This window comes from Balaenoptera musculus, chromosome 3 (genome assembly GCF_009873245.2).
Source record: "Balaenoptera musculus isolate JJ_BM4_2016_0621 chromosome 3, mBalMus1.pri.v3, whole genome shotgun sequence".
In the NCBI taxonomy this organism is placed as follows: domain Eukaryota; kingdom Metazoa; phylum Chordata; class Mammalia; order Artiodactyla; family Balaenopteridae; genus Balaenoptera; species Balaenoptera musculus.
Genome location: NC_045787.1, coordinates 156518276 through 156533207, shown reverse-complemented (window position 1 = coordinate 156533207; position 14932 = coordinate 156518276). Strand labels below are relative to the sequence as shown.

Below are 14932 nucleotides of genomic sequence, written 5' to 3'. Positions count from 1 at the left end.
GCCCAAGCCCCATGGAAAAGCTCTGATCAACAGCCCCAGCTGATCTCTCAGCCAACAGTTAGTGTCAATTGCCACCCACGTGAGGGAGCCATCTGGATGGTCCAGCACAGCTGAGCCTCCAGATGACCACAGCCCTGGGTGACATCACATGGTACAAAAGAACCATCCATCTGAGGCCAGTCGACATGCAGAATCATAAGAGAAAATAGTCACTGTTTTAAGTCACTAAGTTTTGGGGGCTGTTCATTACAAAGCGACAGATCATTGCTGCAGGATTATACCTATCGAGTCAGAATTTATGTTTTAACCAGATCCCAGAGATTCTTGTGCTTGTTAAAGTTTGAGAGTCACTGCTTTAAGAGACCTGAGTCAGGCTCTGCAATGTATCTTAGGAAAACTTACCCTGTCTGTTCCCTCAGTTTTTTCATTTGTAAAATGAGGAGAAAAATCTGTATTTGCCAGATCTGTGTGGCTGTGTATTTATTGAGCATCTACTATGTTCCAGGCACAATTCTAGATGCTAGGATGCAGCAGTAAGCACAGCAGGCATCATCTCTTCTGTCAAGGGGCTCCTCTAAGGGGGGGAAGGGCGATGATCAGATAAATGATAAAGAATGTACCAGACAGTGATAGGGACATGAGGGCTTCCAGGAGGAGGTGACCTTTGAGAGGGACCCAACTGAAGAGGGGGAGTGGACTGTGTGGTTGAAACGGTCCCATGGTCACAGGGTGAAGTGCCCAGAAGTAGGCACAAGCAAGCCTGTCCTTGTTCTTTCAACACCCACACTGTGTCTGCAGTTGCTGAGTCCTTGGGAGAAACAGCTAAGGTGAAAAAATTTGGTCCAACATTCAATCCAGAAGCAGGTGTTGAAGATTCCTTCATCATAGCCAAGAACTCAAAATCCAGCAGGCCTCTGGGGCCACAGGAGAGCAGGATCCATCACCCGGGTCTCCCAGCTTTCTGGATCAGATGGTAGAAGGGTAAAGGGAGACAGCATGGGGGGGCAGGAAGCCTCAGGTGGGGACACTCTGTTCTGTGCCTGAGGAGGCTGGACTGTCCCCGATGGTTTCTTGTCAAACAAGGAACATCTCAGATGCCAAATCACACAAGCCTGGCTTATGGAATGTCCCCCAGCCAGTGTTGGAAGGAGGGGAGCCACTCACCCCCTGCCCCTTCTCCAGGGATCGTTCTACCCCCATCCAGAGCCAGGCAGTGGGCAAAGCTGTGCCAGACTGGCGAGGGTGGTCACTGTGAGTCACCAGACTTGGGCACAGCTCACCACCCCTCTGAACCTCACTCTTCACATCTGTAAAATGGGCTGATAAAACCTCACATCGGGGCTTCCCTGGCGGTCCAGTGATTAAGAGTCCATACTCCCACTGCAGGGGGCACAGGTTCAATCCCTGGTTGGGGAACTAAGATCCTGCATGCAATGCAGTGTGGCCAAAATAAAAATAAATAAATAAATAAATAAATAACCTCACAGAGAGTTGCAAGAGTCTTACCAGACACAGGCAGAGAGAGTAGGGGAAAGTACATTTCAAAATGGTATGTGAGTAAAGGTTCAATTATAAACAAAACTTGTAAACGTGTCTGTGTGCACGTTTGTATACGCATTGAAAAAATCCAGTAGAATCCACACAACACAGTGGAATTGGAGGAAGTAGAACTGGAGTCTCTAATGCATTTTTCACCCACACTGAGCTGCTATAACTTCTATCACTAAAACACAATTTTAAAAAGAAATAAGGATTTGGCACAGTGAGGGGCACATAGCTGGCACACAAAACAGATGAGCGGTTCTTATTTGGTGTCACCATAAAGACACACCTCCCAGGAATCAGCCTGGAGTCTCTGGAACAAGCATGCAGGCTGCCTGATGGCTGGAGTTTCACCTTTCCTTCCTCGGCTGTTGGGAAGGAACAAGTTCTGGATTCAGCAGAACTGAGTTCAAATCCAAGTGCTGCCACTCACTAGCTATGTGACCTTGGGCAAGTCAATTGCCCTCTCTAAGCCTCATGTCCTCCTCTGTAAATGGAGAAGTGGATTTATACCTCCCAGGTAGTTCATTCCTCAACAACAAAACTGTACTTGACCACCTACTCTGTACCAGGCACACTGCTAGAACTCAGGACACGGGATAAACAAGATACACAAGGTCTCTGGATTGTTGTGCTCATGTCTGATGAGGGAAGCCAAAAGGAAATAAGACCAAGTCAGATGGTGGCAGTAATGAAGGAAATTAACAGAGTGAGACGTGCTAGAAAGTGACCAAGGGGGCTGCTCTGGATGCGGCAATCTGGGAGGCCCTCCCTGAGGAGGTTACCTTTGAGCAGAAACCTGAGTGACATGGAAAAGTGGGTCATCAATAAGGACTGCCCCCTGAAGCTATGCCAGGACTGTAAAGCACAGGGTGGGGCATACATGTTCATTCTTACTTCCGTCCTTAAATGTGCTGAGATAATCAGGGCTGGTGGGGGCAGCAGGAACCAGCCATACTGGAGACTCATAGTGGCTGATGAAATCTGACCCAACTCTCAGCCCCAAAGCAGCTCAAGATCAAGAACAGACAGGCCCCTGAGGCCACACTGAAGGCAGGAACAGCTGGCAGAGTTGCCAGATTCCTGGCCCAGGTGGCAGAAGATCAAACAAACCGGTTTGGGAGCCAGAAAGCCTGGAGGAAAACCTAGGAAAAGTACAGAGGACACACACAGCTAGGAAAAACCACTAGGGTGTATTATTGTAGGCAATGTAGTCATTAATAGTCTTCTTCCTCCCCTTCCTCCTCCTCCTCCTCCTCCTCCTCATCCTCCTTTGCCCCCCTCTGTTTATTGGGTGATGTTTGTTCACAAAAACTAGCCTGACCACCAAGGACCACCCCAAGCCACAGAAGGGAGGCTTGGAGAACGGACCCTTGGGAAGTATACTGTTATAAAAAAGACCATTTGTCCCCCTCTCCTCCCCAAGTGGTAGATTAAAGATAGCAGCAAACTGTTTGCTGCCCCTCTCCTTAAGAGATTGTGATGATTATTTTTTTGTGTCAACTAGGCTAGACTATAGTACAGTTATTTAGTTAAACACTTACCTAGGTGTTGCTGAGAAGGTGTTTTGTAGATATAGTTAACATCTACAGTCAGTTGATTTTAAGTAAAGGAGTAAATTATACTCCTTTACTTAAATGTAGATTGGCCTTATGCAATCAGTTTGAAGGCCTTAAGAGCAAAAATTGAGGTCTCCCAGAGAAGAAATTCTGCCTCAAGACTGCAGCATGAACTCCTGCCTGAGTTTCAAGCTGTCCTACAGATTTCAGACTTGACAGCCCTCCCAAAATTGCATGAGCCAATCCTTAAAATAAATATCTGTATTCTATATCTTAAGATAAATATATAAATCTTAAGACATAAATTTACAGATAAGATTTATATCATATAGAAATCTTAAGATAAATATATATGTATAAACAAGGGATAGATGATAGATGTAAATAGATAGATAGATAGATAGATAGATAGATAGATAGATAGATAGATAGATAGATGATAGATAGATGCTGTTCATTCTGTTTCTCTGAAGAACCCAGACTGATACAGAGGTAAAGTCTAATTCCCCTCTCCTTGAAACTGAGCTGTCTTCAGTGACTTTGGGGACTTGGGAGTCTAGATCATAAGAAGCCTTGCAGCTTCCTTCAAGTCCTCTTGGAATACACCCTCTTGGACCCAGCTGCCATGTTAAGAGGAAACCCAAGCCACCCCACTGGAGAGGCCCTACGCTGAGAGGAACTGAGGACCCCAGCCAATAGCCAGTACCAAATTGCCATCTTGGAAATGGATCTTCAGCTGCTCCAGTGGAGCCCTAACCAAATTATAAGTTTGTAAGCAAACTAAAGTTTGTCATTTTAAGCTACTAAACTTTCTGGGAGTTCATTATACGATAAAAGTTCACAGATACATTTCCAATATATTTGGAGTCCTCAAAAAATAGTTACATGTGCATAAATGTTTGTACATACATTGAAAATGCTCATATACACAATTCTGTAAAACTAAAAAGAAATCACACCAAACTGCTGGGCTGGGTGTTGGGGAGCAAAAGCCGAGTGGAAATTTTTCCCAGGTAATATTTGGAGAGAGAGAGGAAGGGGAGAGAGAGAGAGAGAGGAGATAGATAATAAAGTGCTTACAACAACATTCCCTGACACACGGTCAGCACCAAGCCTAGTGTTTGCCATTATTTCTCTTATTTTATGACAGAATGAGGACATGGGCACCAGGCATGAGCTTTGGGTCCCTCTGGTGCACACATCAGGGACCTTACTGGCTGTTTACAAGCCCCACCCCATTCATTCTCACAGCCCTTAGCAAGGAGAAGGCTCCCAGGAGGGGAGAAAGCACTGGGTTTGGGGTCAGAAAGCCCAGTCAAAGCCCACCTTCGCCCACTCTCCAGCTGTGTGATCTTGGGCAAGCAACTTGCCCTCTCTGAGCCTCATTTCCTTCTTGGTAAAAAGGGCATAAGACTAGGCCTATAGGAATTAGGGAAGTGAACCCATGTATGTGTCTTAGTTTGGGTTCCCCGGAAGAAAACTCTGATGCAAAGATTCGAGTGATAATACTTTATTTGGAGGTGTCCCTGAGAAAAGAAATTCACTGTAAATTGTTTCCTTGGGAGGTGATTCCAGGAAATACCAGTAAGATAGTGGGGAAATGAGACAGAAAAGGGAAGGCAGCAGGTAAAGGGTGTTTTATCAAGGAAGTTCCCACTGTGGGCACTTGGGGCTCAGTCCCTCTGGGAGACAGCAGAGAACGTGCACCCACCAGTCCTCCATCAGGGCTGCTTCCAAGGGCATTATTTCTCCAGAATGTCCTGCCTGCTGCAAGCAGGAGGGAGGGAGGTTTGGACAGCAGCTCCTGCGATGAACACAGCCTGACGTGGACAGTTACAGTCATTTGGTGAGTGAGATTCTCCTCTCCTCTCTTCCCAACACACCCATCCACACACAGCCACACACACATGCACACACCGATGCATGCACACACAATCTCACACACAGCACACATATACTCACACAATCACACACATTTTGACTCTTACACACGTACACACACTCACATTCACACACACATGCTCACATATTCACCCAAATGCACCCCAACATACCAAGTCACACAAGACTGAGCTTGCACACACGCTCACACACACACACGCCGAACTAGTGGAGACCAGACGCCTTAGAGCCTGTTGTTCCCGGGCCCTCCTCCCCTCCTCCCCGTCTCTTTCATGCACCATCACAGCCTTTAGCGGAAAGTCAATCTGCATTACAAGCATGATGATCCTGTAAAATCCACATGACAGGGGAGAACGGAGGTGCAGCGAGGAGCAGTCACGTGCCGAGCGCACGGCTAATAAGGTGCAGAGCCGGGGTTTGAACCCACATGTGTCGCCTCCCAAGGCAAAGTTATTTTTGCTGGTGTCTGACGGAGTTGCAAGGGAAGGGGGTTGGGGAGAGGCCGGTACAATGTTTAGGGAATGATGCGCGCTTGGAGACCCTGAGTCCTGACGAAGATGTGGAAGAGGCAGCAGCGGCAAGAGCCGGGTGACTCCTGTAAGGCCCGGGACCGCATGTTTCCCACTCAGTCCGCGAGCAACTTCGGACAGGGGATTCCGGCAGACGATCCCACCATGTGTCACTTGGGGGCGCCCCAGGATCGGCATCCTAGGTTTGCCTTATCTCCTCCACGCCCCCCCCAACCCTACCCCATCCCTGCGGACACCCTCTTCTGGGCAAAGAGAGGCTAGGGACCCAGCCAGGACCAGGAGCCCGAGAGATGGGGTAGAAAAGAACTCAGGGCCCCCTCTGAGGTCCCAAGGATATCGCTGTAGGACCTTAGGTGAGTCATTTCACTCTGGGGAACTCAGTTTCCCCCTCCGTTAAATGAGATAGTGACAGTACCCATTTCATAATAAGAGTACCCTTGAGAATTAAATGAGAATATCTGGGAAGGGCATACAGGAAGCATTCAATCGATTCATATTTCATTGTTAACTCTGGAGACCCCTGGGGCTTGGTCCTTAAACCCCTCCTCTGTACACACACACACACACACACACACACACGCACACACCAGATGATCTCACCCAGTCTTGAGGCTTTTAAAACAACATCTAAACACTGACCTTCCCCAGATGTATATCACCAGCCCTGAACTCTCTCCCAAGTTCAGGACCCATCTATCCAACTGCCAGCCTGACATCTTCAACTCCTCCTGGCTCAAACTAACAGGCTGATCTCACCCCCACCTCACTCCCCCACCACCACCAAAAAAAACACACACCACTTACTCCATTTGGGATTCTCCATCTCAATTGATAGTGCTTCCATCTTTCCAGGTGCTCAGACCCAAACATGGGGTCCTCCCATCCTCCCAAACCCCACATTCCATCCATCTGCAGACCTGCCAGCACTACCTTCATGAAACAATCATTTCTCATCATAATCCAACCACCCCTTTGCACCTCTACAGCTCCCAGCTTGGGTAGAGCCACCATCATCTCACATCACCCCCCCACCAATCTGATCTCCCTCATCCCATCCTTGCCACAGTCTCTCTTCAATGTAGCAACCCAAGACTGTAAGACCAATCTTGTCCCTCCTTTGCTCAGAACCTTCCATGGCACCCCATTTCTGTCACAATAAAACTCAAAATCCTTTCAGTGACCCCCAAGGCTGTGTGAACTTATTTATTTGCTTATTTATCATTTGTCATCTGTTTCCCCCCTCTCGAATGTCAATGACGCAAGGATTCAAATACTGCCTGGCTCACAGCAGATGCTCAAAAAATATTTGATGATTAATATGATTATTATAGTCATTGTCATTGGCCCACCTTCTATAGCACCATATCAGGCACTACTCCTCCAGCCAAAGACTTGGCAATCACCCTTACCTCCTCCCTCCCCTCAGCCCTCACAGCTAGATAGTTGCCCCTCCTGTCCCCCCAAACTCAGCCTCTCTCTTCCCTGAGTTTCCAGTCCCCTGTACACCCTTTCCAAGCCACCTCCCTGACACCCATATCTGACCACAACCTCTCCTGCCCCTGCTCACAGACACTCTATAGCTCCCTATTACCCTCTGCATAAAGCCTGAACTGTGATGCGGCCCGCAGTTCTTGTGCTGTTGGGCCCTGCCCACCATCCCTCCACTCTGCCCCCATCCCCCAGATCCAGCCACCCCGGCCCCTTGTGAGTTCCGCAAGCATACCACACTCTCTCCCACCACAGACATTTGCAGATGCTGTTCCTGCTGCCTAAAATGCTCTTTTCTCCCTTGTCACCACCCAACTTTTACTCCAACTTCAGCATCAGAGTAGCTTTCCTTGAGCCACCCTCCACCCCCATTATGCTTGCGCAGCACCAAGGCCTCTCTTGTCACAGGTCGCAAATAATTTTACCCATGGAATTATTTGTCCAACATATGCCCCCCCATCCTCCTGAGGGCAGGAATTTGCCTGGTGTTGTGCTCCTGGCCCAGTGCCAGCAGACACTTACTATGCAGTATGTTGAAATAAATGAATGCACAAACTGTCCCCAGAAGTCTGAGTTCATGTCCGAAGACAAATGGCTTCCCAGCCTCCTAGCCCACAGCTTCCCAACAGTCCAGGATCCCTCATTTCCTTGCTGGAATCCGGGTGTAAGGATCTGATCTGGCTAGGGGATGGATGATGGGGGATGTCTGCATCCCCTGCTTTTATTCTGCAAAAATCAGGACACTCAGCAAAGGGCCTTTGAGCAAGGGGGGAAAGGAAGGAGCTTGAAAGGGAGAGTCTGGGTTTACAAATCAACAACAAACAGCCTCGGCCCTGGGATGCAACCTGATTCCTGAGGAGTTCATCCACATAAGCTGGGGGCCTCAAGAAGGTGATGTTCGCGTTCAAGGTTCTGATCTCAGGCTCCAGTTCTCAAATCCTCAGTTTAAAAGCCAGCCGGGATCTGAAGTAGACTGGGCTTGTATCCTGGAGGCCTTAGGTGTCAGGTCTTAGGTCCTTGGAAGGCTCAGTGGGCGGAGCCTGAAGACCTGAATCCGAAGGATGCTGGGGCGGGGCCTGAGCCCGAGGGGAGTGGCCAATCCTGGTCCTTCAAACAAGAGGGCAGAAACTGGCATTCAGGGGGCGGGACCTGGACCTCAGGGGGCGGGATCAGACCCTCCAGGGTCGGAGCCTTGCCTTAAGTGGGTGTGGCATGCGCCACCAGGCTGCTTAATGAGCCTGGACTTCGACGGGCGTGGTCTATGCCCTCAGGATCTTGAGGGCGGGGCCTGGGCCCTCGGGGGCGGAACCTGGGCCTCTCTGGGCGGGGCTTGGGCCCCAGGGGATCCTCAGGGGCGCGCCGACCCTCAGGCCCGCGGAGGCAGCGGCTCCACCTTGAGCCAGATGCCATTCTCCGCGCGCAGAATGAGCTCGGGCTTCCGCCGCACCTTGCGCGTTCGGTCCACGCTCAGGCGGAAGCGCAGCAGCGTCAGCGCCACGGCCACGCGCATCTCAGCCATGGCGAAGCTCCGTCCGATGCAGTTCCTGAAGGACGGGGAACAGGGGGCTCAGGCCCAGCCGCTGTGTGTGCGGAGTCCCTGGGATGTGGTAAATGACCTCCCCCTCTGAACCTCAACTTGCAGACAAAGGCATCATAGAGCCGTTAGGAGCATGTGAGCCCAGAACTCAGGGCCTGGCATACAGTAGATAGTTGGTACCCATGGATGATATCGCAGAGTCTGATTTGGGGGCTCCCTGGTGTATTGAGGGCACGAAAAGGGTACCGGATTGGCGGGGACACCCGAGTGGACGTGGTTTCTGCTCCTGATGGGTGCATCCCTGACCTACCACTGGCCTCGATGTTCCTCCTACGCTTCACCTGGACTGGGGAAAATAGAAGTTACCTGGGTCCTGCAGAGAAGGGCATGTAAGCCAGCGGGGAGCGCTGCTGTGGGTTGTCCGGGTCAAAGCGATAGGGGTTGTACACCTAGGCAAGAGCAGACTGGGGGTGAGCCTGAGGGCTGGTTCAGCCATCCCAACCTGGTTCCCGCCCTCAGCCTTTGGGAACCAGACCAGCAGGACAGAGAGAACCTCATTACAATCCAGCCACACCTGTCTCCTTCCCATTCCCACCACAGGGCCTTTGCACTTGCTGTTTCCTCCATGTGGAACACACTTTTCCCTGCTCCTCACTTTTCAGTGTGAACGCTTTCAGTTTCAGCTCAAACATCTCTTCTTTGGTAAGGCCTTTCCTCACCGTGTGAGCTAAAGTGCTCTCCCCCACCCCCCGACCCACTCCAGTTTTGTTTCCTTTGCGCATTTATCAATATCCAAAATAATCTTGTTTATTAGCTTATTTTCTTCCTCTGCACTTCACTGTGAGCTCCGTGAGAGCAAAGACAGTAACTTCCTCTGTCCTCAGTGCCCAACACTGGGTCTGACACACGATAGATGCTCAATAAAGATTTGCTGATGTAATGAATTAACAGTGAATGGGTGAATAAATGGGAGGAGTACTCAAGCCCTACACCCAGCCCTGCCATCTGGCTCCCCGGGGAGGAGGGGAGGGGAGGCCTTGCTGACCAAGGACTGCCCCTTCTGAGAAGAAAGAAGCTGAGAGAAGGGAGGGTTGGGGCAGGAGCTCACCTTGGAGTCAGGCCACACTGTAGGGTTATGGTGGGTCCCATAGATGCTGACTAGGCAGATGATTCCTGTGGGGAGGGGTGGGGTCATTGGGTCAGTGGAACCGAGGGAAACCAGGACCTCCTCTGGAGACCTACGCTTCCCCGGCTCTCCCCGGAGCCATGCTATTCCCACAAGCCATCTGCCACCCTATCCTGCCCATCCTTCCCTAAAAAATTCTGCTGCCCCATCCACTCCCCCTGCTTCTCCATAAGAGGTTCCCATCACCATCTTTCTAGCTGCCATCCTGGCCACACAGGGATCTTTCTCACTCATATATCTGACATTGCTCCTCCTCAGCTCAAATACCTCCCATGGCTCCCTACTGCCCTGAGGATCAAGTTCAAGTGCCTCAACCTGGCATTCAAGGCGTTTCACTGTCTGCACCCTGAGGCTCTGCTCCATAAACATGCTCTCATTTCCAACCCCCACGGCTCACCTCTCACGTTCCCTCTTCCAGGCAGCCCTCCCTGCATTCCATCCCAGATACACCCATCTCCTTGCATTCCACCCCAGATACAGCCGTCGCTCCTTATTTGGGGCTGCTCCAGCCTCTGTCCCTCCCTTTAGCCCATCCCTCACCCCACGTGTCTGGGAATGTCTGTGCCCTGATATATCTTCCCCAGTCTGGGTGGTACTCAAAGCTTGGGCCTGGGGATGAAGCTTCTCTAGATGCCCAGCATCACCCAGGACAGGACCTGGTCTCCAGGGACTATCTGGCAACGGAATGAAATCAACCCCTCCCTACCTGCACCCTCACAGGGCCCACCCTGCCACACCCACTCCTTCCTTTCTGCTTGGACTCACCAACCTCTATCTCCCCAGCACACACACACAACTGAGTCTCCCCCATCACCCCAGAAGCAACAGGCTATAAAGTGCCTACAGGGATGGTGCACCTGGGGCAGGCAATAGAGCAGGGTAATAGAGCAGGCAGGCAGCAGGGAGCACATAGAGGGCACCTTTGGGGATGATGCGCCCATCTGGAAGCTTGATGTCCTCCGTGCAGCGGCGGGAGATCAGGGTCACAGGTGGGAACTGGCGGAGGCTTTCCTTGATGCACAGAGTGGTGAAGGGCAGCTGGGTTAGGTCGTCCCTGGGGAATGTGGAACAGTGGGTGACTAGGGTCCAGGCCATGGTGCCACCCCCTTCCCCAGACACATATACACACACATGTGCACAGGCAATTAGGAGCAACTGCAGGAAACCAGTCCAGGATCTCAGACTTGCCCCAACTTCAGGCATTTGCAGTTGTGCCCTGCACACACCTCTAATCCTCAGCAAGTAAAATATCTGACCCCTGACCAATTAGAGCAGCACTAGCCGGATGTCTGTGAGCCCAGCATTAACCCTTTAACTGATGAATTATGTGGAGGTCAGGGGGCATCCCTGGGGAGGTGCCAGGACAGCCAGGGGGACCTGGGGTAGCAGCAATTTACCAGCCTGTATAGATCAATTTCAGTATTTATAAACCCATACATCCTCTTCTTACAGTACATTAGCTTTTTTTCCTTTGGACTTCAGGGCACAAAATTGGATTAATTATAACCCTTGGTTTATGATCTAGATTGTTTTCTTTACACTAACAGGTTATCTTTCATAGACACTCTCTGTTGCTACCATTAAGGGCAAATGGCATGCCTGGCATAAAGGTATCCATAAATATAAACACCACTGGGAAAACGGAAGACAGTTATTAAATTCTGGCTAGATACCACCTCCTGCCCAATTCTCAGAACCTGAGGTATCTTCTCCCTTTGTTAAAAAGGCAGATTAGCAAGGATTAGCAAGGTGTTAAAGACACAATGGCACCAACTGAAAGTGTCTCCCTGAGGTCATAATCCAAATGGCTGACAATGAACCAAAAGGAACTTTCTCGCTGTTCAGTGCTGTGTTTTCTTTGCATCGCCCAGAATCAGCTCCACACAGCCACACATCTGAAGTAAATCGGTTTATTATTCCTGATTCTTACACTTCCCCCCACACTGGAATTTTACACTATGCCCTTTGCCATGTGATTCTGAGTATCTTCTGCTCGGACAGCTGGAGCATATGTCCCACCCCATTCATGGTGGGATTGGCCAGATGACTTGCTTTAGCTAATGGAATGTTACAATGCAAGCAGAGGTTTTAAGTTGTGTGGTTCTTTGTGCTTCTGGAGTCTGTCTTGAGGAGAACATGCCCAGCGTGGCTGCTGGTCCATGAAAAATGAGGAGACATGGAAAAAACCTGAACACAAACCTAAGCTTGGAAGCATCTCCACTCAACTCAGAGCAGCACAGAGTAACAAGAGTAATATGCAGACAAGAGCAAGAAATATGTGCAGACAAGAGCAATAAATAAATGCTTGCTGCAAACCACTGAATTTAGGGGGCTGTTTGTTAGGCAGCATTATTGCAACCATTGCTGACTAAGACACTCTTAACTAAGAACTCCTGCATTATGAGGTAGACATACGCATTACTTGTCATCCCCATTTTACAGTTGAAGAAACTGAAATTCAAGAAGCTTAAGTGACTTGTCTGAGGTTAGACAGTCAGTAAGTGGTAGAGCAGAGAGATTAATACTCAAGGCTTTGAACTCAACCTGCCCCCACTACCCCCATGACCCCAGACTAACCACTCCAGTTCCTCCAGCTCCCGACCTTTCATGACTTCCTGGATCTCTTCCCGGCACTTCTCCTGGTACTCTGGATATTTGGCCAAGTTGAACAGCACCCACGAGAGCCCGCTGGATGTTGTGTCGTGACCTGCAGGCAGATAAGGAGCTTATATGGATGCTGCCCAAAGATAGCGGAGATGCTGTCTTCAGACAATGGGGCCCCTTCCCATCCTTCCCCAGCCACACCCCATGTCCTCACCTTCAAACATGAAGGTGTCTGCCTCAGCTCGGATGTCCTCATCTGACAGTTCCTTCCCATCTTCATCCTGGAATGGGCAGCAGACTCTGCTCAGCTCACTTCGTCCCACCCACCACATCCTAGGAGCTCTTCCAAAGTCAAGACACCCCCTCCTTTATCTTAAGCCAAGCTGCAGGGGAAAGGATTCCAGGCAGATAGATGTATGCAACTTGTCTAAGAAAGATGGAAAGAGAGCCAAAGATGAGAGGAAGAAGGGACTCTGTATTTCTTCAGCAGCTCCTAGCGCCAAGCATCCTACCAGATGCCTGACAACAATCTTGTGATCAGGTCTTACGATCATCATGCTGTAAATGAGGAAACCGAGGCTCAGAGGGAAGACTTAGATGACTAAGGTCAAACATCCATGAAGCAGCAGAGCTATTATCGAACTGGAATGCAGGACTGTCTGAATCCAGAACCCAGCTGCTGCTCAGAAACTCCACAGAAGCACCACAAATAGGTGACCACCTATCTCTGCAAGTGTCACATTTCTTCAAGGTCTTGTATTTCATCTTTGTGTTGTGAACTGAATTCTGTCCCTCCCCAGCCCCACCCCAGAACCCTTAAGTTGCAATCCTAACCCCCAGTACCTCAGAATGTGACCTAATTTGGAGATAAGACTTTTGCAGAGGTGATTAAGTTACAATGAGGTCATTAGGGTGGGCTCTAATCCACTATGACTGGTGTCCTTATAAGAAGAGGAGATGAAGACACAGACATGCACGGAGGGAAGACAATGTGAAGACACAGGTGAAGGCAGCCAGCTACAAGCCAAGGAGAGAGGCCTCAGAAGAAACCAACGCTGAGAAAATTTATTTCTGTCATTTAAGCCACCTAGTGTGGGGCGCTTTTTTACGGCAACCCTAACGAACGAATACAGTCTTACGTGTTTTGCATCTGCCTGCATTCTAGATCCATGTTAATTTGGATGTTTATCATTTTACACAATTGCTGCAACTCATGAGGAGGCTGTCCTGGGCAGAGCTCCACCCTCCAGGGTCCAGCCTCACCCTGGCCAGGAGCAGTACATCTATGAAGTCCAAGGTCTTGCCCTGCTTGGCCTTAAGCCAGGCCTCAGCCCCCAGCTGGTGTAGTGCCCACCGCCGCTCCTGGATGACCTCCGTGGTGAAGTGATGCACGGTGTCACAGGCCTGCCGGAAACGCCGTCCGTCTGCTGTGCGATAGTAGATGAAGTCAATGTGGTGATGCAGGCGATACTGACGTCGGACCACCAGTGCACTCAGCTCAATGATGGCCGAGATGTAATCACTCATCTTCCTGGCAGGGAGAAGAAAGGCCATGAGCAAAGCCCCGTACCCTAAGACAAGCTTCCTCTCCCCATGGGCAGGTTACAAAGAGAGGCCCTGAATTAACTCTATTTTCTTATTTCCTTGTATTCTTGATGCTCTGCCACCTGGGGCCTCACTGACTGGAGAGATACCACCCCTCCCAGGACTAGCCATTTCTTAGCGATAGCAAATGACCCACCCAGGAGCATGCCTTTCTTTTGCAAACCAACCAATCCAGAGTCCATACTCCAAACATTATTGGGTTGAGCCACTATCCCCCTGCCTTAATCACCCCAGGGCCAGGCACTGGATAACTTGGGGGCACCCCTGTGCCCCAGAGCCAGCTGAAATTATTCAAACTAGCCAATCCTAAGCCTGCATACCCTGCTTTTCCCATTCCTTCCCGTAGAACACCCCCAAAAAATGTTTTTGCCATGCTTTCTTCTGGTGCTTCCCCACGTGGCCCTGTGTGGTGTGGCAATGCCCCCTCCTCTTGGGAGCAGTAAGTAACAAACTATCTTTTCAATGGCAATGGTTTCTTGATCTGTTGGCCTCACCATACCTGAATAAAACTAAATTCTAGGTACATTTTAAAACAGGCCCAAAGAGGGATGAGGACTTCTAAATAGATGTAGCATCATTTAATGGCTACAATCCACAGAGTGGGAGAAAATATTTGCCAGTCATATACCTGATGAGCAGCTTGTATCTAAAATATATAAAGCACTCTTAAAACTCAATAATAAAAAAGACAAATAACCCAATTTTAAAATGGGGAAAGAATATAATAGACATTTCTCCAAAGAAGACATACAACTGGGCAACAAGCATATGAAAAGATGCTTAACAGCATTGGTCATTATGGAAATGCAAAAAAAAAACTACAATGAGATACCACTTTACCCCAACTGGATGGCTATAATCAAAAAGACAGATAATAAAGTGTTGATGAGGGTGTGGAGAAATTGGAGCCCTCACATACTGGTAGGAATGTAAAATGGTGCAACCAACTTATGGAAAAAGTCTGGCAGTTCCAAAAAAG

At 49.5% G+C, this 14932-nt stretch overlaps 1 protein-coding gene across 3 annotated transcripts in view; it reads right to left on the bottom strand.

Annotated features, from left to right (window-relative positions):
• Positions 1–7251: 7251 nt before the first annotated feature.
• Positions 7252–14932, bottom strand: part of LOC118892708 (cytochrome P450 4F22) — a 30184-nt gene continuing 22503 nt past the window's right edge. For all 3 annotated transcript variants that reach the window (XM_036847520.1, XM_036847523.1, XM_036847522.1), the window contains 7 exons: positions 13612–13879; positions 12563–12629; positions 12322–12451; positions 10665–10798; positions 9667–9731; positions 8925–9007; positions 7252–8565 (listed from right to left, as the gene is read on the bottom strand). In XM_036847520.1, coding sequence (XP_036703415.1) covers positions 8388–8565; positions 8925–9007; positions 9667–9731; positions 10665–10798; positions 12322–12451; positions 12563–12629; positions 13612–13879 — 925 coding nt within the window. In that variant the 3' untranslated portion in view covers positions 7252–8387. The remainder of the gene's footprint in view (positions 8566–8924; positions 9008–9666; positions 9732–10664; positions 10799–12321; positions 12452–12562; positions 12630–13611; positions 13880–14932) is intronic.